The sequence below is a fragment of the Garra rufa genome, chromosome 13 (genome assembly GCF_049309525.1).
Source record: "Garra rufa chromosome 13, GarRuf1.0, whole genome shotgun sequence".
NCBI classification, from domain to species: domain Eukaryota; kingdom Metazoa; phylum Chordata; class Actinopteri; order Cypriniformes; family Cyprinidae; genus Garra; species Garra rufa.
Window position 1 is genome coordinate 30,429,926 of NC_133373.1, and position 21,289 is coordinate 30,451,214.

General features: G+C 38.2%; 2 protein-coding genes across 2 annotated transcripts in view; one reads left to right on the forward strand and one right to left on the reverse strand.

Moving 5' to 3' along the window:
* The first annotated feature begins 694 nt into the window (after window positions 1-694).
* On the forward strand, window positions 695-4,275 carry arpc5b (actin related protein 2/3 complex, subunit 5B). Its single transcript, XM_073816600.1, has 4 exons — window positions 695-950; window positions 1,832-1,905; window positions 2,927-3,103; window positions 3,206-4,275. Exons 1-4 carry the CDS (start codon window positions 812-814, stop codon window positions 3,266-3,268), a joined length of 453 nt encoding a protein of 150 aa, XP_073672701.1. The 5' UTR covers window positions 695-811; the 3' UTR covers window positions 3,269-4,275.
* Window positions 4,276-7,139: 2,864 nt separating this feature from the next.
* The window catches only part of hmcn1 (hemicentin 1), a 105,343-nt gene continuing 91,193 nt past the window's right edge, over window positions 7,140-21,289 (reverse strand). The window contains exons 86-107 of the mRNA XM_073852725.1: window positions 20,504-20,585; window positions 20,076-20,345; window positions 18,945-19,115; window positions 18,650-18,820; window positions 18,402-18,572; window positions 18,140-18,310; window positions 17,880-18,050; window positions 17,200-17,370; window positions 16,133-16,279; window positions 15,897-16,034; window positions 15,688-15,809; window positions 15,339-15,576; window positions 14,143-14,205; window positions 13,900-14,019; window positions 13,419-13,553; window positions 12,881-12,994; window positions 11,975-12,100; window positions 11,763-11,891; window positions 10,547-10,909; window positions 9,339-9,458; window positions 8,677-8,803; window positions 7,140-8,594 (exon numbers count right to left, since the gene is read on the reverse strand). Of these exons, the coding sequence (XP_073708826.1) occupies window positions 8,228-8,594; window positions 8,677-8,803; window positions 9,339-9,458; window positions 10,547-10,909; window positions 11,763-11,891; window positions 11,975-12,100; window positions 12,881-12,994; window positions 13,419-13,553; window positions 13,900-14,019; window positions 14,143-14,205; window positions 15,339-15,576; window positions 15,688-15,809; window positions 15,897-16,034; window positions 16,133-16,279; window positions 17,200-17,370; window positions 17,880-18,050; window positions 18,140-18,310; window positions 18,402-18,572; window positions 18,650-18,820; window positions 18,945-19,115; window positions 20,076-20,345; window positions 20,504-20,585 (3,687 nt within the window). The 3' untranslated portion in view covers window positions 7,140-8,227. The remainder of the gene's footprint in view (window positions 8,595-8,676; window positions 8,804-9,338; window positions 9,459-10,546; window positions 10,910-11,762; window positions 11,892-11,974; window positions 12,101-12,880; window positions 12,995-13,418; window positions 13,554-13,899; window positions 14,020-14,142; window positions 14,206-15,338; window positions 15,577-15,687; window positions 15,810-15,896; window positions 16,035-16,132; window positions 16,280-17,199; window positions 17,371-17,879; window positions 18,051-18,139; window positions 18,311-18,401; window positions 18,573-18,649; window positions 18,821-18,944; window positions 19,116-20,075; window positions 20,346-20,503; window positions 20,586-21,289) is intronic.

The window sequence follows — 21,289 nt, forward strand, 5'->3', positions numbered from 1 at the left end:
AGCAGTACTAATTAAGATATTAGCCTAATATTTCACCTACCTGACAGGAAATGATAAGAACAAACACAAATGTTGTCAAGATTCTTGCCCTGGAAATCCTGGTTTAGTTTGGCCAACCACAAAAGCCTTTTGTTCCTCAGACAGTTTTTTTTTTTTTTGCACTCTTCTCTTTGATTTGTTATAACTTTTGTCAGTCCATAGTACTCCAGATGATTTTCCTGGTCCGACCAATTGGTACAGCCCAAAACATGACAATAATTGACCATTTTCAGCAGCAATAATCAGCAAAATATGCACGTTTCGTTCGGTTCAGTGGGATTGTTCACATTCAGTGCCACCAATATGGCCCATTTATTATGCGATGCGAATTCGCCCTTGGACCTTCAAACTGTTTGGCACCATTTAAATCCACTATATGGAGAAAAATCCTGTAATGTTTTCCTCAAAAAACGTATTTTCTTTTCGACTGAAGAAAGAAAGACATGAACTCTTGGATAGGGGTAAGTAAATTATCAGGAAATTTTGATTCTGGAAGTGAACTAACTAATCATTTAAATCGTCTCGCAGACCCATTAGATGTTTGCTGAGGTCCTCTAGTGGTTGAGAATCACTGGATTATGAATTGGAGAGCTTCAGTTCACCGGTGTTCCCGATAGAGGGCGCGCTATGCGGAAGTGATGGTATCCTCCACGGACTACCAGACAGTAGGCTGCAGGAGTCGCCAGGCTGGTTTAGCACAGAGGACTGTTAGATTGTGTTCATGCAAAACATAGCGTTTAGCTGAACATCAGACGAATAAATAGCGTTCATCATGTCAAAGAATACAGTGTCCGATCGTTTCCGTAAAGTGGATGTGGATGAATACGACGAGAACAAGTTTGTGGACGAGGAAGAGGGAGGAGAAAACCAGCTGGGTCCAGATGAGGCAGAGGTGGATTCTCTCATCAGACAATATCCTTCTTTATTCACCAGCCAACATGTGCATGATCTGAAATAGTCTTGAATTTTCAGTGGCACCAGCTCATATGAATAATTTCCGTGTGCTTTTACGCTCGAGTGGGTAATTATGACATATAATACGGCTAATTAAAGATTTTGGAAAAAGTAACTTATGCGTGAATAAATAATTGAAGCAGAAAGTGCTTTTAAACACTAGAAGGAAAGACGATTTAATTTTGATTTACGTCAACATTATATGCACTGATTTGCTGTTCATAATTGATGAGTTGCCTGATACACCAGCTGGCCTGCAGATTTCTGTACATCAGACTCCACACAGATAGAACTGGGTTCTGTGCACTATTTGCATTTATTTTACTGAACAGACACCCATCCATTGACATGGAATTTTGATAGCGTGGTCTGTAGAAGCAAGTAAGCAAGCAAGAATAGTCATGTTTGTTTAAGAAACTTACATGTTAATTATGAACATGCATTAGCTCATATTATGCCCAGGCCTGTCTTAACATTCCAGACATTCTTTTGAACAAAACTTTTTCTGAAAAAGATGCTGGTTATGTTTACTGCAACATAGGTTTAGACTTGGTGGTGGACTGTATTAGGCTCTTCTGTCATTTCAAACTGTTGCAGTATTTAGCATAAGGAAGTTGAATTCATGTCCTTATATGTCAATTTTGGAGTAGCCAGAACCTTATTTCCTGTTTTGAATTTTTTTTTTCTCCATGGTTGCCATATTTTTTTTTCTTAAGTGCAGCATGTCCACAGCATTTGGATATTGTAAAGTCGCATGCGTTCAAGCATGCATACATTTGAATTGTGTTTAATGTATAGATTTAAATTGTGTAAGTGCTTTTCTTAACAACACTCTTTAAAGGGAACCTCATGGGTGCCCTGCAGGCAGTATTAAAAAACCCACCAATCAACACAAAGAATCAGAACGTCAAAGTGAGTCATGCTACCTTTTTTCCTGAAAGGATATATATATATTGTCTCTGATCAATTATAAAGTATATAAAATTGTATAGAAACGGTTGTGTTAAAATATTTTTGTACTGACATTTTGTCTGACATTCTGCTTATTTTAAAATGTTATTAATATTAATGCTTTACGCCAGCAACAAATACACATGGCAAAGCTGTCCATTTTAATGACATTCACATAACTGTAAAAAAGTCCATTTGTTTGATAAAAAAAAATACAGGAAAAAGTCATATTATGAAATATTATTGCAATTTAACAGTTTTCTATTTTAATAAACTTTAAAATATAATTTCTATGATGCAATGCTGAATTTTCATCAGCCATTATACCAGTCTTTACTGTCACATGATCCTTTAGAACTCAGTCTAATCAGCTGATTTATTATTAATGTTGGAAAAAGTTGCGCTGCTTAATGTTTTTGGAACCTGTAATACTTTTTTCAGGATTTTTTTTTGACAAAAAAAAAAAAATCTTTTCTAACAATATAACCTCTATCACTTTTCATCAATTTAACACATTCTTGTTGAATAAAAGTATTAATTTCTTTCAAAGAAAGAAAGAAACAATGTACTGACCCCAAACTCTGAACAGTAGTGTAAAAAAAAAAAAAAAAAAATCTATTTTTAATAAATGCTGTTCTTTTTATGTTTTATTCATCAAAAACTACTTAAAGTATCAAGGTCCAAAAAATATTAAGCAGCACAACTGTTTCCAACACTGATGATAAATCAGCATATTAAAATGATTTCTGATGGATCATTTGACACTGGAGACAAGTTCAAAAATTCAGCTTTGCATCAAATAAATAAATTCTATTTTAAATTATAATGAAATAGAAAACCACTATTTTGAATTGGAATAATATTTCACAGTATTACAGTTTTTTTCAGTGTTTTTAATTAAACACAGCTTTCCGATCCCAAGCTTTTGAATGACAGTTGCTTTTTTTACTTGCATTTTGACATTTTGGATTGTGTTTTGTAGGATCGTGCTGAAGGTCTGGTGCTTAAGGTGCTCAGCTCTTTCAAGAGTACTGACATCGAAAAGGGAGTTCAGTCTCTGGATAAGAATGGAGTCGATCTGCTCATGAAATACATCTACAAGGGCTTCGAGCGGCCATCTGAGAACAGCAGCGCTGTCCTGCTGCAGTGGCACGAAAAGGTATGGCTAATAGCAATGTTCTCATAGCAAACCATGTGTTTTGTCTTCCTAAAAGACATCAGTAGCTCAATTCTTGCTCTATTTGCTTTGTATTCGCCTCAGGCTCTTTCTGCAGGTGGAGTGGGCTGCATCGTGAGGGTCCTAACAGCCAGGAAAACAGTGTAAACTGCAGAGAGTTAACATATCGCACAGAAAAACACAACCCAGCAGCGGGAAATCCTGCTGAGACACTCAGAACAAAGCGATGACTTTCTACAGGGTACCGAAAAGGACCTCTAATCTGATTTCAATGGGTTTTACCCTCGTCTATTATATCACTCTTCACTCACATAGTCAAAAACGCATAATCGTGCCATCAGCCGTATACTAGATTTACAGTAGCTTCTCTCAGGAATACTTTTCTACGCTCTTCTGTATTGTATTCAGCAATCTGAATACAAGAGACTTGTTAGAGTTTTATAAATCCTTGCTTAAGTTTATTACAACCCTTTATTATTAATAGCGATCTTCTTTGAGAGAAATGTAACCTGTTATTTTTAGTCTGCATGTGTAAATGGCTTAAAATGAACAGTCACTGATTGGTCGGTGTGTCTTACTGGCACTACGTCTCTGTCCACAGTGGCTGTGTCGGATTATGAATAATACTCTCTGGTGCATTAAACCTTCTGATCCCTTCTTTGTTCTAAATCGCCAGTCGTATTTATTTTTTCATAACCAAAGCGCATTAGCTTAAATACTCCTATGAAGACATGAAGTTACAATGCCGAACTTATGCATCATCTGCAACATCTGTTTGATTTTCTTGGCAGATGGAGCCATCTCACTAATCGTGACTTTCACTAATGCTGTTATAAAGTATTAATGTCTTGTCTTAATGTATCTGTGTCAGCATTCCAAAGCACTTATTGCCGTGGACCATTGTTATTGTATGTATCAGAATGCACATGTCTGTATCCAGTCTGCGTCTGGAGGCGTTTTTAAGCCAATCATGTTGAATACTGCCTCAAAGCAGATCATTTCTGATCTGAGACGTATCGTCTGATTACAGGGACCTGCCTCTACAATGCAGTAATACAGAAAGACAAAGTGCAAACACTCAATAAACCAAACCGGTATAACGACTGCCTTACAAAATATTCCTTTTTTTATGTTTGTGCTTTTGTGATTGAATAAAAAATATGTTAAATATACTCTTGAGGACTTGTTTTATTTTTTTATATTTATAGAGTGGAGATCAAAATTAGAGAACCTACAATTTCCTAAATTTCAAGGTCACTGCTTGGTCCTAGCAGCATTTCTCAAATTTTCACTGAGAATGCAAGATGGCGGGCCAATCTAAGGTCACTGAAACCCTGTGATGGATGGGAGTTTGTCCAAATGAAGGCTAAAAGGGATGACATTCAGCCATTGCAAGAAAAGTTGGTCATTCCAAATTAGCGATTTCTCTAATTGATTCAAGTCTCGCAAAAAGGCTGGTCTTCCACGTAACACAGGATAATGCAGAGACTCTCAATGGGGAATGGGTTCAACACTGCAGCTGGAATTGCTTGCCAATTCAGCGCTGAGCAGGGTAAGATTCTGTCAGACTGAAAGCATACTCTGCAGTGACAAAACCACTCATCAGCAGTAAAAATCTAATGGCTAAGCTCATCTATGCTGAGGAGCATGTTGTGTGGACAGAGGAGAACTGGTCTAAAGTTAGCTTTAGTAATGAGAGCAAGTTTAATTTATTTGGGTCTGACTGGAAACATTTTGTTTGGCATCAAATTGAGAAAAGACTGAAGCCCAATTGCGTAAAGAAGTGAAAGGTGGAGAAGGAAGTGCCATGGTTTGGGGGTTTTCTGCAGCAGGAGTTGGGCCTCATACAGATACAAATGTTTATCAGAACATCCTTCAGCAACATTCAGTTCCTTCTCTGCAAGCATCTCCCAATCAGCCTGCAATTTTCATGCAAGACAATGCCCATCATACTGCAAAACAGGTAAACCCGTTCCTTTAAGTTAAGAACACTGAAATAATGAAATGGCCAGGCCAGAGTCCTGATCTAAGCTTGATTGAAAATCTCTGGAAAATCGTGGTGACAAATTTATGGCTAAGGAACCCACTACAGTTACCAAACTATGGAAGAGAGTGGAAGAAAAGTGGACCAAGATCACACCAGCACAGTCTGAGAAACTAGTCCTGTGGCCGCTGATGTGCTGAGGTCATTCAAATGAAGGGTGTCTACACTTCCTACTAATTTCTGACAGCTGTTACCCTCCCAAAATTCTAGTTTTAAACTTCTTTTGTGCTACATTGGTTACTGTTCTCAAATTTTGATCACTGTGTTTTCCACAAAATAAAGGTTTTCATTGAAATGCCTTGGTTATTTTGTCAAACATATAGTAGAATGGTAGAATATTCCTTCACATTTTGATTAAGATTAATGATATTAAAAAAAAATCTCTAATTTTGATCTCTTTCTGTTTAGAATCACCTGTCACATGTGCTCAGCAGGTTTCGTGAAGTTTTGAGTTTTCCTTTAGGCTTTATAGGATTTCATGGTAAATTTGGACAGGCCCCATAATAGCTTCCCAAAGGGTAAATGTCAACCTTTTTTTTGATAATTATTGACCTAGAGAGCACAGAGAATTGCACTCCAGTGGCTTTTCCCAGATTGAGCAAGAACCTAGGACTAGTTTGCAAAAGTAGTTTTTTTTTTTTTTTTACATCTTCTCAATCATTTAACAAATGATTTTTTGACAGCAGTGGTTTTAGAAGCAAAGTTGTCCAGAATGAAGAGTTCTATCATATGATATGAATATTGCATGTATGTGCAAAAATAACACACAATGTACGATCGTTTACGCCCGTGAAAAATGCGATGTTGCCCCTAGTGGCCGATTTCTTTCAAATTTCTCACAGACCTTTGGGGCCGTGAGTAAAACAGGCCCACCCAGTTTTGTTTCTATCGGCCTCCGTTAACCTTGTCTAATAGGTGCTCTAACTTCATCAGCCATTGGGGGCCATGGTTTTTTGAGATACGCAAATATCCTTATGGACACTTGTGGCACTTTGGACCATGGTGTGCACAGCAATTTTCTTGTTGATAGGACAAATGTTTCTTGTTGAAATGGACAAATTTTTTCCCTCTTATAGCAGCACATTTTTTGTCCTATGACCTCAGATTGAGCTCTTACATAAGTGTTCTGCATTTGGCAAGGATATCTAATTTCTTTCAAGAGTTATAGGCATTTTACTTAAAGTGGCCCTGCCCCTTTCAAATGTTTTGGCGTCCCTTCGTGACGGTCAGTCAAAAGTTCCAACTTTTTTTTTTTTTTTGAAAAACATTGATATTTACTCTCCAGAGAATTTTTCGGCACTGGTTTGGTTACGATCTAGTTAAAAAACCTAAGACTAGCTCACAAAAATAGGTTTTTCAAAAAATCCAAAAAAACTAAATTTTGCTCACGAAAGACTAACAATCGAATCTGAGGCATGTGTTTTGTATAATATAATACATAAGTCACTTAAGCCTGCAACTGACAGTTTAGGAATTATGAGCGATTTCGTACTTTTGATCGGCAGTGAGTACTACCATCTCTCTAAGTTTCAAGTCTCTACGACTTATGGTTTGGTCTGCGCAATCAGTTTTACATGGAGATTGCTGATCCTTGGCTATTCTGACAAATATAATTGGGTTTCAATGCTATCCATTTTCTATTTTAATATATTTTAAAATGTAATTTATTCCGCTAATGGCAAAGCTGAGTTTTCAGCAGCTATCACTCCAGTCTTCAGCGTCACAGAATCATTCTAGATCATTCTAATATGCTGATTTGGTGCTCAAGAAACATTTCTTATTATAATCTTGTGCTCCTTAATATTTTTGTAGAAACTGATACAATTTTTCAGGATTATTTTTGATGAGTTCAGAACATTTATCTGAAATATCAATCTTTTCTAACAGAATGTCTTCTATAATGTTTCTAAAACTTACTAACCCCAAACTTTTGAACAGTAGTGTATGCAGCTCTGAAGTGAATGTATCATGATGGATAGATCATACAATTTATTGCTTTTTTAAAAAAAGGGAATACAACATAGTATTACAAATAAAAAACCCAAACACTTATATACATATCATTAAAATAGAATACACCTTGATTACTGACACAGTTACAAAAAAATACTCCAAATGTGTATGAACCTGTAATGATAATGAGACATTGCTATTATGTGCATAATTACTGATCGACAATTACTCTCTTCTAGAGTAAAGGTAGTGCTTACCTGAGGTGGACGTCCTTTTCATTTTCTGCAGATGTGGCTCAAACCCAAACCTCATCATTATGTCAAAAAGCACAACATTTAAAACAACCAAATCTTCTCCATTCTCATTTCATAGAAAGCAATGGAGGGAATTGAGTTTCTTTCATATATTCAAGCAATTCCCAATAAGTTAATAGGTAGACATATATGCAAATGTATTCTATTACACCACCCATAGTCCTGCTGTACATTCTGATGAAGGATCCTTGTGGCCAAACCACTAACCTGCCAGCGGTCTTACGACTGGTTTCACGTGAAGTCTGAACCTCGGAGAGCAGTGTTGTCTGTCTGCAGGACTCCACAACTCAGCTTTTCCAGCCTAAAGGGCCTTTTAGATGTCTACGTGACCTGTGAGAATCTCTTCAAGTGGCGGATCTGCACTCACACATACACACTCTCACACAAAGACCAATATTTTTCAGTCACACATGTACAAAAACTGCACCGTTCTCAGAGGTTGCGCTATAAAAGATTTTCTCCGGATGGATTGCAAATTTTCTGTCACGCTCTGTTACAGATGATACATATTTTTTGAGACAACACCAACAACAACTTTTTGGCCTTATCTTCTGTTTCCAAAATATCTCTCACAGTGGTATTTTAAAACTTTGTTGTCTCTCCTAATCCCGTTTAGAAACCCTTAATGCGGGAACATTTCTAGCGTAGGGAAATTTATTAAACTAGATTTCTTATTTTTATATGTCAAAATGACAGAAAGCATGTTTTCATAATTCACAAATGACAAATTTCTTTTGTTTAGCGCAACCTCTGATCATTCCCTCTCTTCATAGGCTGTTGGACATAGTAAAGTGCTCAGTAGGGATAAGCTGAGACAGCGATGTAGACAATAAAGGTGGTCTGGTACTCTATGCCTCCATCGGCGCTGTAAGACAAGGCTCGCACCTTCATGCGGTACGTGTGAGGTTCGCGCAGTGGCCGGGTGGTGAACAGAACACCTTTGAGGTTTTCATCCCGAAGGGCGAAGGGCAGAGTCATGTCCTCGTCTACTACTAAGAAGGAAGTGCGTGGGTGGACGACTCCATCCTGGGTGTAGGCAACGAGCCGGATCAGGTCCTGATTCGCGGCGATGCCGAAGGGCAGGGACAGCAGTTTGTACTCCAGTGCATATGGGCTCAGGGCACACTCCAGATCATTGGGCGGACAATTCTTCAGGCAGAACCTGGGAGGAAAGGCAGAACTCAGCAAAGAACAATCAGATAAGTAAAAGTAGATAATTGCGAAGAAAAGAGTGGCAGTCTCACCCTGTGGCTGGATCTCTCTGATAGTTGGGAGGGCAAGGTGTGTCGATGCACTGGTAACTCCCTCTCATGTTGAAACACATCCTGTTCACACCACACTGAATGTTCTGCTCCAGGCATTCATCTATGTCTATTCATATAAAGACCAAAAGTGAGCAACACACAGACCTCTTAAAGGGTTAGTTAACCCAAAAGTATAAATTCTGTCTCAGCCTCAGGTCATTCCAAACCCGTAAGACCTTTGTTCATCTTCAGAACACAAATTAAGATATTTTTGATGAAATCTGAGAGCTTTCTGACCCGACAGCAATGCAACTTCCAAATTCAAGGCCCAGTAGAATAGTAAGGACATAGTTAAAATAGTCCATGTGACATCAGTAGCCTATCCGACATCAGTGGTTCAACCTTAATTCTAATGAAGCTACGAGAATACTTTTTGTGTGCAAAGAAAACTAACACAACAACTTTATTCAACTATTTATTTTTCTTCCATGTCAGTCTTCAACAAAATCAAAAATATCTTAATTTGTGTTCCGAAGATGAACAAAGGTCTTACCAATTTGGAACGTCACGAGGGTGCCTATCCCTTTAAACTTAGTATATTTCGATTTTTTTTCGAAATCACTCTCTAGACAAGTTAACATTGAATGTCTTCATTTTCTTACCTTGACAGGTTTTGCCGTTGGTCATAAGGCGATAGCCGCTGGGACACAAACATCTATGGCTGCCTGGTGTGTTCATACATTCATGTTGACATGTATCCCTCTGTTCACACTCATTAATATCTAAAACAGACAAGTAAAGACAGACAAGTAATTTGTTATAATGTTGAAATGGAGCCATTTGTGTCCACATCTTACTACTGATATGATTAACATTAAACATTTTGACATTAAGAAATAAGTATATACACTATAAAATAACTTTTAAAATTAAACTTTAATCAGGACAACAGACAATTTTCACATAGTAATTTATTACTTTTATGTCTGAATTGTTATAAAAAAAAGTCTAATTTAAATGAATAAATTATTGCTTTTACTACAATACCAGTCAAAAGTTTTTGAACAGTATGATTTTTAATGTTTTGAAAGAATTTTCTTCTGCCCACTAAACCTGCATTCATATTTGATCCAAAATACAGCAAAGGCAGTTATATTGTGGAATATTTTTACTATTTAATATAACTGCTTTCTATTTGAATATATTTTAAAATGTCATTTATTCCTGTGATCAAAGCTAAATTTTCAGCATCATTACTCAAGTTACATGATCCTTCAGAAATCATTTTAATATGCTGATTTGCTGTTCAAGAAACATTATTATTAATGATGACTTATTTAAAAAAACTTTAAAAATCTTACTGTTCAAAAACCTTTGACTGGTAGTGTATATTCTATACTATACGTTTACTATATTGCTTTTTCTGCATTCTACGGAGCCCCTAAAGGGAAGGTAATGGAAATGGAAAAATTGTTGTGTTCACTTTGCTCAGACAAACATTTGTATTCTTTGCAAGTGAATCAAAGCATCTCAGGAGAATGCAAATGTGAAAAATTAAGTGAAATTTTTTTTTTTTGTATTTCATGTTTTCAAGGCTATGTCCCGTTGGGGCTCCACAGTGTAAAAAAAATCTCCACAAGGAGTCTGACAATAGCCAGTGCTCCACACAGAGATCTGATCTCATCATCATCAAGTCTGTCTGGAATGACATGAGGAAACAGAACAAACTGAATCTAAGAAAACTAAATTACTAAATCCAGAAGAACTGTGGCAATGTCTCCAAGGTGCTTTAAGAAACCTACCTGCAAAGCTACATTGCGTATGACATAAAACCAAAATTCTACAGCTCAACAGTTGCTCTTGTAGTTACCTAAACACTGGCCATTGTTTGCCTTAAAACCAGGGGGGCAGGAGTTAGTATCTCTACGACTGCGTGATTGGGCATTGTTTGGTCTGTTGGCCATGTGACGCCCCCCGATGGGGACATATGAGTGGAAACTCTGGGAGGTCAGGCTATGGTAGCGCTGCTGGTAGGAGCTCCGATCAGAAGAGGACTGGGATGTTCTATACCCATACGAGAAACTCTCATGGCTGGGTATGCGCTCTAGTCCGGCACAGGACTTGCCATCACCCAGCAGTTGGAGCCCCGGTGGGCACAGGCACTTGTAGCTGCCAGGGCTGTTCACGCACTGATAGGCACAGGGCACCGGTACCAGCTCGCACTCGTTTATGTCTGCTCTCACAGCAAGGCCAACACAGAGAAAGAAAAATAGAGGAAGCAAAGGGGGAAAATAAAGGAAAAGAGTTGAAATGAAAATAGATCAGAAGAAAATAAGAAGGGGATGAAAAAAAATACTGGACGTGAATAGCTATCCCTCAAAAGCATGTTTGTCATGCAAAAAATACATATTACTGTATCTTTGTTGTAAAATAATGAGTGTATTTAATGATCCCTCACAAGTAGCATCATTTCTATTAATATATAAAAATTCAGTTAACTCAGATGAATCATTATCAGTATTAAAACTCAGTGTGAACAACTGAGAACTGAAGAAAATCTCTAAATGCCAAAACGGCACTTTAAATCCCAACTGAATGTCACTAGAGGACATTCAAAAAATGCAAAGCATAAGCACTTCAGGTGAGAATACCAAGCAAAAGGTTAAAGGGTAAGATTGAGACACAGATAGAGGAAGTCATGATAGTTGTGCTGGCCTTGCTGTAAGAGTCTGCAAAACTCCTGCCACTCTTATCTTGCCACACCTTACTGACAATGACATCTGTAGCAGCTCAGAAAGACTTGGATCCTTGATTTGGTGTCAGTGACTGGCTTCTTTGTTTCTCAGGGTTATATGTTGGTTAGTTTAAAAGCACTGTGGCAATATAAGCAAGCTGTGTGGAAAAAAAAGTGACATCACAGGTTCTGGATGTAGTTTAGTTGAGGTTTGTTTCACAGAAATGAAATGTAGAGAAAGAGTAAAGGAGATGAAAATGAAGGCAGGGATGCAAGTTTGTGTTTGGCAAGAGAGCAGCTTGGGATGTTGGCGGAGGATTAGAGTTAGGTGTGGGGGAATTCAACTACGTACCAAGGCAGGGGCGGCCCACACCCTGAGAGCGGTACCCCCTTGGACAGGTGCAGTGGTAGCTACCTCTTGTGTTTTCACAGATCTGATTATACCAGCACTGATGTGTGCCGTCATGGCATTCATCAATGTCTATAAGCAGAATAAAAATGTATTAATGTTTGATCATAATGCAGTTATGTAACACTAAATAAATAAGCAACAACATTACAAACCTATGCATGTGCCATTGCCTCCTTTGGTCATGCCAGTAGGGCAGAGATCAATGCAAGTGTATCCACCACGTGTGTTTTTACACTGCTGATCTGAGCGACACACTCTCTGTTTGCATTCGTTTATGTCTGAGGAGAAACAAGCAGCAATTTAGTCGCACAGTTCACCCAACAAGACTGAGGTACAGTTGAAGTCAAAAGAATCTGCAAAATGTTAATTATTTGACCAAAATAAGAGGGATCATACAAAATGGATGTTATTTGTTTTATTTAGTACTGACCTGAATAAGATATTTCACATAAAAGACATTAAATACAGTTCACAAGAGAAAATAATAGTTGAATTTATAAAAATGACCCTGTTCAAAAGTTTACATACACTTGATTCTTAATACTGTGCTGTTACCTGAATAATCCACAGCTGTGTTTTTTTGTTTAGTGATAGTTGTTCATTAGTCTCTTGTTTGTCCTGAACTGTTAAAATTGCGTACTGTTCTACAGAGAAATCCTTCAGGTCCCACAAATTCTTTGGTTTTTCAGCATTTTTGTGTATTTGAACCCTTTCCAGCAATGACTGTATGGTTTTGAGATCCATCTTTTCATACTGAGGACAACTGAGGGACTGAAAAAACAAAGATTTTGTGGGACCTGAAGGATTTTTCTGAAGAACAGCAGGCAGTTTAACTGTTCAGGACAACTTTTCAGAATAATTATTTTCTCTTGTGGACTATATGTAAATGTCTTTTTATGTGAAATATCTTACTCAGGTTAGTACTAATTTAAAAATAACATGCATTTTGTATAATCCCTCTTATTTTGGTAAAATAATGAACATTTTGCATAATCTGCAAGGTGTATGTAAACTTTTTACTTCAACTGTATATGTCACGTGACAGATTTTAAATGTACCAATACAGCGCCGATTCCTGAGTTGGTACCCTGGCTCACAAGCACAGCGGAAGCTGCCAATGGTGTTTAGACAGTGCTGATGGCAGGGGTTGGATTCCTGACACTCATTCACATCTGCAAAAGCAATATTAAAGCAATTCAAATGTATGCTAAAATGAAGATAATGATGAATAAAGACCATAAAAGAGATTCTGTCATTAATTACTCATCATCATGTTGTTCAAACCTGTAAGACCTTCGTTCATCTTTGGAAACAAATGAAAATATTTTAAATATTAAATCTGAGAGCTTTCTGACCATGCATAGACAGAAACGCAACTACTGTTGCTCTCCGATTTCAGCAAAAATATCTTCATTTGTGTCCGAAGATGAATGAAGGTTTTATGGGTTTGGAACAACATGAGGGTGAGTAATTAATGACATAATTTTCATTTTTGGGCAAACTATCCCTTTAAAATAAGTTACAGTATGCCATATAAAAATACACACATCAACACAATAAACAAACAAACTTATTAAACTAGAGACAACTGTGCACCTGAGCAGCTCAGCCCATCTGCTGTCCTCCTAAAGCCCCGCCCACAGCGCATCACACAGCGATAGGAGCCAATGGTGTTCTCACAGTCTTGTCCATCATGGCACATGTGACCACCCAATGCACACTCATCAATATCTAGGGTAAACATAAATGAAAGTTGCTCAGCTGAGATAGCAAATAACACATTATACACTACCATTCAGAGGTGTTTCTTTCTCTCTCGGCTTACTCCCTTCTAATCAGGGGTCGCCACAGCGGAGTGATCCGTACAGCTGATTTGGCACGTTTTACGCCGGATGCCCTTCCTGACGCAACCCAGTCCTGGGACACACCCACTCACTCATTCACTCACACTACGGCCAATTTAAACTGTCCAATTCACCTATGCATGTCTTTGGAATTGTGGGGGAAACCGGAGCACCCGGAGGAAACCCACGCAGACACTACCATTCAAAGGTAAAGTTTCTTAAAACTGTCATACCCTGGCATGTTCGACCATCAGCTGAAATGGTGAGTCCTCTGGGACAGGAACAGTAGTATGTGCCTATAGCATTGTGGCAGGCATGTGAGCAGGGGTTTCCCTCCGCACACTCATTCTCATCTTCATCAGAAAAAAAAGTGACAGGCATAGAATCTCATCAATGAAACTCAATGTATATCTACTTCAAAAATGAATACTATTATCTGTATCACAGTAAAAGCAATAAATACGTTCTGACTGTACCTGAACAATATGGCCCAGAAGGTTCCAGTTGAAAACCACTGGGACACTGATTACTGCGCTCTCCTGAGGATAAAAATACATTGTAGATTTTATAAACTGTTAAATATAACAGTTTAAACTGAATAAACAATTATGATGTTTAGGGATATATATATATATATATATATTAGTGGTGGGCATAGATTAATTTTTTTAATCTAGATTAATCTAGATTAAATCTTGAAATTAATCTAGATTAATCTAGATTAAAATGGCTAATTTAAATTCTGCTGAAGGCATTCAGAATATGTGTGCTACCCAAATAATGACTAAAAGTAAGTCTTTGAGAACGGGTTTCTCAAGCCAGGTGGCGCATTAGACCAGGCGCTCATCTCCTGTTTCCAAAATGCATTACAAACTGCTTGACAATTGCATTTACAACACAATTAACTATACAAACTTGTGTAACCAAGTACTTCTGCGCAAAAGGCTGTACGACGTGCGCGTTCCCGTAAAATACACAGGCGCGCGGGTATGGATAGCCTATCTGCGTGCATAGTCTTCCAATAAACTGCGTTGCTTTTAGAAGCGTCAATTCAGTTGTTGCATATAGTTTAATGTCTTTATTTCGGGATTATCAAAGTAAATTATAACTCAAACTTGAGATTTTACTGGGCCACAGCAGATTTTCACTGGGGCACGTGCCCCAGTAAAAAGGGTCTAGCAACGCACGCACCTGCCCTGAAGCGGCTTCATAGCTGCATCCATGTCTGCGCGTCTCATTTGATGTGGTAATTTCACAGAAGTTGAAGACTTGTTCTCGCCCCCTACAGTGCAATTCAACTAGATATACGTCATCCGCGCTAAAATATCAAGGTTAAAGTCATCATATCTTGCGTAGTTTAGACCCAGCTCCCAACCCAACTTTGAGAATAGATTAACGGCGATATTTTTTTTATCGCGCGATATGAGTCTCACGTTAACGCAGCACGTTAACGCCGATAACGGCCCACCACTAATATATATATATATATATATATATATATATATATATATATATATATATATATAAAAAATGAAGAGAGTTACCAGCCTAATCAGATAATAAATAAATAAATAATAATAATAAAAAAAATGATACTAATAATATGAAATAAAATAAAATGAGTGACTGACGCATTATTCACACCCTAATGCATACTGTATGTGTATTGTACCTTTAGCAATGGTGGCATGGATGGCAAACTCCAGAATCTCTTCTAGTGGACGGTACAGAGCACTGATAGCGGAGGCGTGGAGAGTCTGCACCAAATAGGGCATCTTTCCTTTGGAGGGTCCGTATGTGATGGTGTGATTCCAGGAGTAAGGCACGCTTACCCTGTCTATACTAAACATACGTGTGGACAGAGCATACAGCTGACCAGGACCAGTCTGGATGTAGTCTTCAGTGTAGTCCTGGAGTTTGGAAAAGATATTTTAAGGTGGTAAAGTTTATATTGTGTTTCATGATATTTTTAAAGTATAAAAAGAAATAACCATCAATGAATTCAGTGATGGAGGTTCTACCTTAAGACTAATGTCTGCATTGGATGGCAGTTGCAGAATGTGTCCGTTTACTACAATGTCCAGCAGAAGTGCTCCATCGGAGTCCAACCCTCGTGCCACATGGGTCATTCTGAGAATCTCTCCTATAGTCAACAGAACACAAATTAGATGAAGAAAACTTTGAGGGAAAGTTCTTAATGATCACTATATATCAATGTAATGCCTCGTACCTGTGGCAAACTCCACTTGAGTCTCACGTCTAAACATGCCATCTGTGAGAGTGTAACCATTGACAGCTTCACCCAGCTCCTGTGCTGTGGTCCAGTATATGGGGTTCAGGATAGAGATTAGCTTCCTCATAGCAGGTCCTGGATGAGGTACAGAACAGTGTTCAGTTTATTACATTTTGGAATAGTCAATATGAAGAATTGGTGCTCATAACAAAAACTCCGCAGCAGAGACTGACCAAGGCTCCTGGGTATGTTAGTGATGGTGGCCTGTATAACTCTCCCTCCAGTGGGACTGCTGGTGATGGTGGCATTGAGGATGGCAATGCCAAATTGCACATCATTAATGTTACCGATGATAGTTCCCCTTGCTTTCTGAGGGCCACCTTAGAGGGAAAAAAGAGGAAAAGTTTAGACAATCTGCTCTATTATATTTTGTGTAGTTAACTTAAGATCAAGGTCAGACAAGGCCCTGACAATTTACTCACCCCCATGTCATGATGTTCATGTCTGTCTTTCTTCAAACAAATAGAAATTTAAGTTTTTGAGGAAAACATTTCAGGATTTTTCTCCATATAGTGGACTTCAATGGGGATCAAGGTCCAAATTGCAGTTTCAGTGCAGCTTCAAAGGGCTCTACATGACCCCAGCCAAGGATTAGGGGTCTTATCTAGTAAATTGATCTGTCATTTTCTAAAATTTTAATTTTTTTATTTTCTATATATTTAATGAGTGTCCGCAACTTCACGCATTACACACATGTAGTCACACATGGTTTGTTCTGTGTACTTCGGTTCAAAAGGTAGGGCGAAAAACTCTCCTCCAACTTCAAAATCGTTCGACATTGTTGTTTTACCTTTTTTTGTAAATGGCATTTGACTTCATGTGCATGTTCGCTTTGTAAACACTGAGTCAGTACTTTCGTCTATGCCACACCTGATCTTTTCAATGTGAAATGCATGAAGTTGCTAATGAAAGACGAGCATTTGTGGTTTAAAAGTATATCAATTTTTAGTTTTTAGAAAACGACTGATTGGTTCAGTAGATAAGACCATTATTCCTCATATGGAACCGTGTAGAGCTCTTTAAAGCTGCACTGAAACTGACACTTGGACCTTCAATCCCCACTAAAGTCCACTATATGGAGAAAAACCTGGAATGTGTTCCTCAAAAAAATAAATTTCTTTTCAACTGAAGAAAGAAAGACATTATCATCTTGGATGACATAGAGGTGAGTAAATGATCAGGAATTTTAATTCAGGAGTTAACTAATCCTTTAAATCCAATAATAAAGTTGTAAATTTACCTGGACATGGCTGTATATTACATCTTGATAACTGTGTTGAGTCTCCTGGGCAGGGGCGGCCATTGTTGCTGGGTGACGGATTGTTACAGAGTCTGACACGTGTCCGTTCTCCACCTCCACAGGATGCTGAACATTCACCCCAGGACTCCCATGAACCCCACTTACCATCAACTTCACACACACATACAACACAGAGCACAGAATGGTGTGCAATCAGTTACATTAAAAATGTATTCAAATAATGCCATTCAAGTTCTATTCAAATCTTGTCATTCATAACCTACAATTTAAGCATCTCTTGCATATATTTATTAATATATAGGAACTATAGAGTGTGGGTGTTTGTGTGCTGTACAAAATTCACTACCATTTAAAGGTTTGGGGTCAGTAACATGGTTTTTGGACAAGTTAAATTTGCATTATTGATCAAAAGTAACAGTAAATAGTACTATATTTTTTATATTATACTTTTAGAAAATCCCTTTTAAGGTTGTCCAAATGAAGTTCTTAGAAATGCATATTACTAATTAAAAATTAAGTTTTGATATATTTACAGTAGGAAATTTACAAAATAAATTAATTAACTTAAGACTTGTTTTGTGGTCCAGGGATTTCTGAAAGATCATGTGACACTGATAACTGGAGTAATAGCTGCTGTAGTGTATGTCTGAGTGCTATACCAGGGCAGTTGGCTGTGTTGCACTTCTGAATTTGTGAATCTGATCCAGTACAAGCTCTGCCTCCATTCGCTGGACGAGGATTGTCACATGTTCTGTAGCGACGCATTTGACCACCATTGCAGGTTCTGCTACAACTGCCCCAGCTGTTCCATGGGCCCCAATTACCATGAACTATGAAGAGAGATTATTTGTATATTTTGCTTTCTTTATTACATCAATGTGTCTGTGCTTTTTACAAAATATGAAAAGTTTTTACTCACTGGGACAGGGTTCATTGTTGCAGAAATCGATGTGGATGTCATTTCCCTCACACTGCCTTCCTCCGTGTTGGGGGGTGGGGCTTGCACAGATACGTGTCCTTTGCTTCGTACCGCCTCCACAAGAAACACTACATGCCCCCCAACTTACCCAGGATGACCACTTGCCATCCACTGTTGAAGATAGGAAGAAAAGATAAGCAAATGTTTCTTAAATCTAGATTTGATTGATCATGAAGTAATGGATGTGCACAACCATGCTTACCAGGGCAGTTCCTCTCACTGCACACTTGTGTCTGTGTGTCAGGTCCTTCACACGATGGTCCTTCAAATGAGGGTGGAGGGTTGTTGCAGAGTCTGAGCCTAGTCTGCATCCCTTTGCCACATGTTTTACTACAAGGGCTCCAAGGCAACCAGGCACCCCAGTTCCCCGCCACTAACAGATAAGAGGCCAGTCAGACAGATGAAGACAGATATGTCCATGCATAGAAGAAGGTATGTTCCTCCACTCACCTGGGCACAGCCTTATACTACAGATGATGGCCTCCACTGCTTTGCCTTCACAGGCTCTGCCCCCATGCTGGGCAGGAGGATTACTACAAGTCCGCACCCTAGTCCTGTTACCCTGACCGCAGGTACGAGAGCACTCCTCCCAGGAAGACCACTCGGACCAATTACCATCCACTATTGGGACAAAGAGATGGATAAAACATGAAGAACTGAATATACATGACTCTACACTACATTACTCAAAAATGCAGGGAAATGCTCACAATGTAGAGCACAAGTGGTGGACAAACTAATTTACCTGGGCAAGGTTTGCCTTGACAGCTGCGTGTTTCTGTTGCTGAACCTAGGCAGTGACGTCCTCCATTCGCAGGAAATGGGTTATTGCACTGTCTCAGCCTCTTCTGCACTCCTATACCACAAGAAACACTGCAGGCTCCCCACTCCATCCATTCAGAAAAGCCTCCGTGAACTGCGAAACACACACAATTCAATCCCCCATTATAATACTGTTGAAGTCAGAAGTTTATATACATCTTGCAGAATCTGCAAAATGTTAATTATTTTACCAAAATAAGAGGGGTCATACAAAATGCATGCTATTTTATTATATTTACCATAAAATCTTTTCACACTGAGGACAACTTAGAGACTCATATGCAACTATTACAGAAGGTTCAAATGCTCACTGATGCTCCAGAAGGAAAAACAATGCATTAAAAGCCAGGGGTGTAAACTTTTGAACAGAATCAAGATGTGTACATTTTTCTTATTTTGCATACATTTTTCATTTGGTACTGTCCCTCAGAACCTACAGAAAAACTTACGTGTTAGGTTACATTTACCCTGATCTTCAAATTCAAAAAGTCTTAATGCATTGTCTTTCCTTCTGAAGCATCAATGAGCGTGTATACCTTTCTATAATAGTTGCATATGAGTCTCTCAGTTATCCTCAATGTGAAAAGATGGATCTCAAAATCATACAGTCATTGTTGGAAAGGTTTCAAATATTTAAAAAAAAAAGCTGAAAAGCCTAAGAATTTGTGGGACCTGAAGGAGGCAGTTTAACTGTTCAGGACTCATGAACAACTCACTAAACCAAATCACTAAACAAAAAACAAAAACAAACACAGCTGTAGATCATTCAGGTAACAACACAGTATTAAGAATCAAGTGTATGTAAACTTTTGAACGGGGTCATTTTTACATTATTTTCTTTAAATGTAAACATCTTTTATGTCAAATATCTTATTCAGCTCAGTACTAAATAATAAATAACATGCATTTTGTATGATATCTCTTATTTTGGTAAAATAATTAACATTTTGCAGATTCTGCAATGTGTATGTAAACTTTTTACTTCAACTGTACATCTGACCGCATTATAACTGTCTGAACACTTGCTAAAATGTAAACTTGCAGTATAAGTTACCTCGCACTGTGAGGGTCACGCGCACCAGCACAGAGCCTAATAGATTTCGGGCCACGCACTCATACTCTGCTGTGTCCTCTTTCTGAGCACTGATGAGCCGCAGAGAACCATTATTCAGCGTGGTGATGCGCTCATTACCCAACAGTGGTCGTCCCTGACGGGACCACTCGATGACAGGCACAGGCTCTCCCTCCGCTTGGCAGTTTAGCACCACTGTGGAACCGGCATCAACCACCGTCTCCACTGGCTCTACAGTGATGGTTGGGGAACCTGTGGAACAGCAATGATGTTATTACATTGACACAAGCAAGTACTATGTTAAAATTATTATTATTAATATTTTTATTTCCTGTGTGAGTATTATATGTGACTTTGACTGCAGATTACTAACTTTATAAGATAATATTTGGTTTGAACAGTGGACTTACGCTGTAATGTCAGTGTGACTGTTCTCTCCACCACTCCTGCATCATTTGTGGCCACGCACATGTAATTTCCAGCATCTTCACTCTACAAAATATGCAAACTGACCCATTAATTATTTATGAATGTTAATGTTAATTATTGTAAAAAATAATGTTTATCTTGGTATCTTCATTATTTTTTACATTTTTTGGCATGATCTTTAAAAGGATAGTTCATCCAAAAATGAAAATCCTGTCATTAATTACTCACCCTCATGTCGTTCCAAACCCACAATCCTTTGTTCATGTTCAGAACGCAAATTAAGATATTTTTGATAAAATCTGAGAGCTTTCTGACCCTGCATAGACAGCAATGCAACTGAAATGTTCCCAAGCTCAGAAAGGTAATAAGAATAATTTATTCAACAATTTATTCAACAATTTCTTCACTTCTGTGTCAGTCTTTGATGCACGTTTATGAAAGTACCACAATGCACGCACGTGATGCTGCTAACACAGGAGTCTGCGTTCTTGTTGAATAAAGTTGTTATTTTTGTTTTCTCTGTGCACAAAAAATACTTTCGTAGCTTCATAAAATTGTGGTTGATCCACTGATGTCACATGGACTATTTTAACTATGTTCTTACTACCTTTCTGGACCCTGAACGTGTCAATTGCACTGCTGTTTATGCAGGGTCAGAAAGCTCTCAGATTTCGTCAAAAATATAATAATTTGTGTTCCAAATATGAACGAAGGTCTTATGCTTTGTAACAACATGAAGGTGAGTAATCAATGACAGAATGTTTATT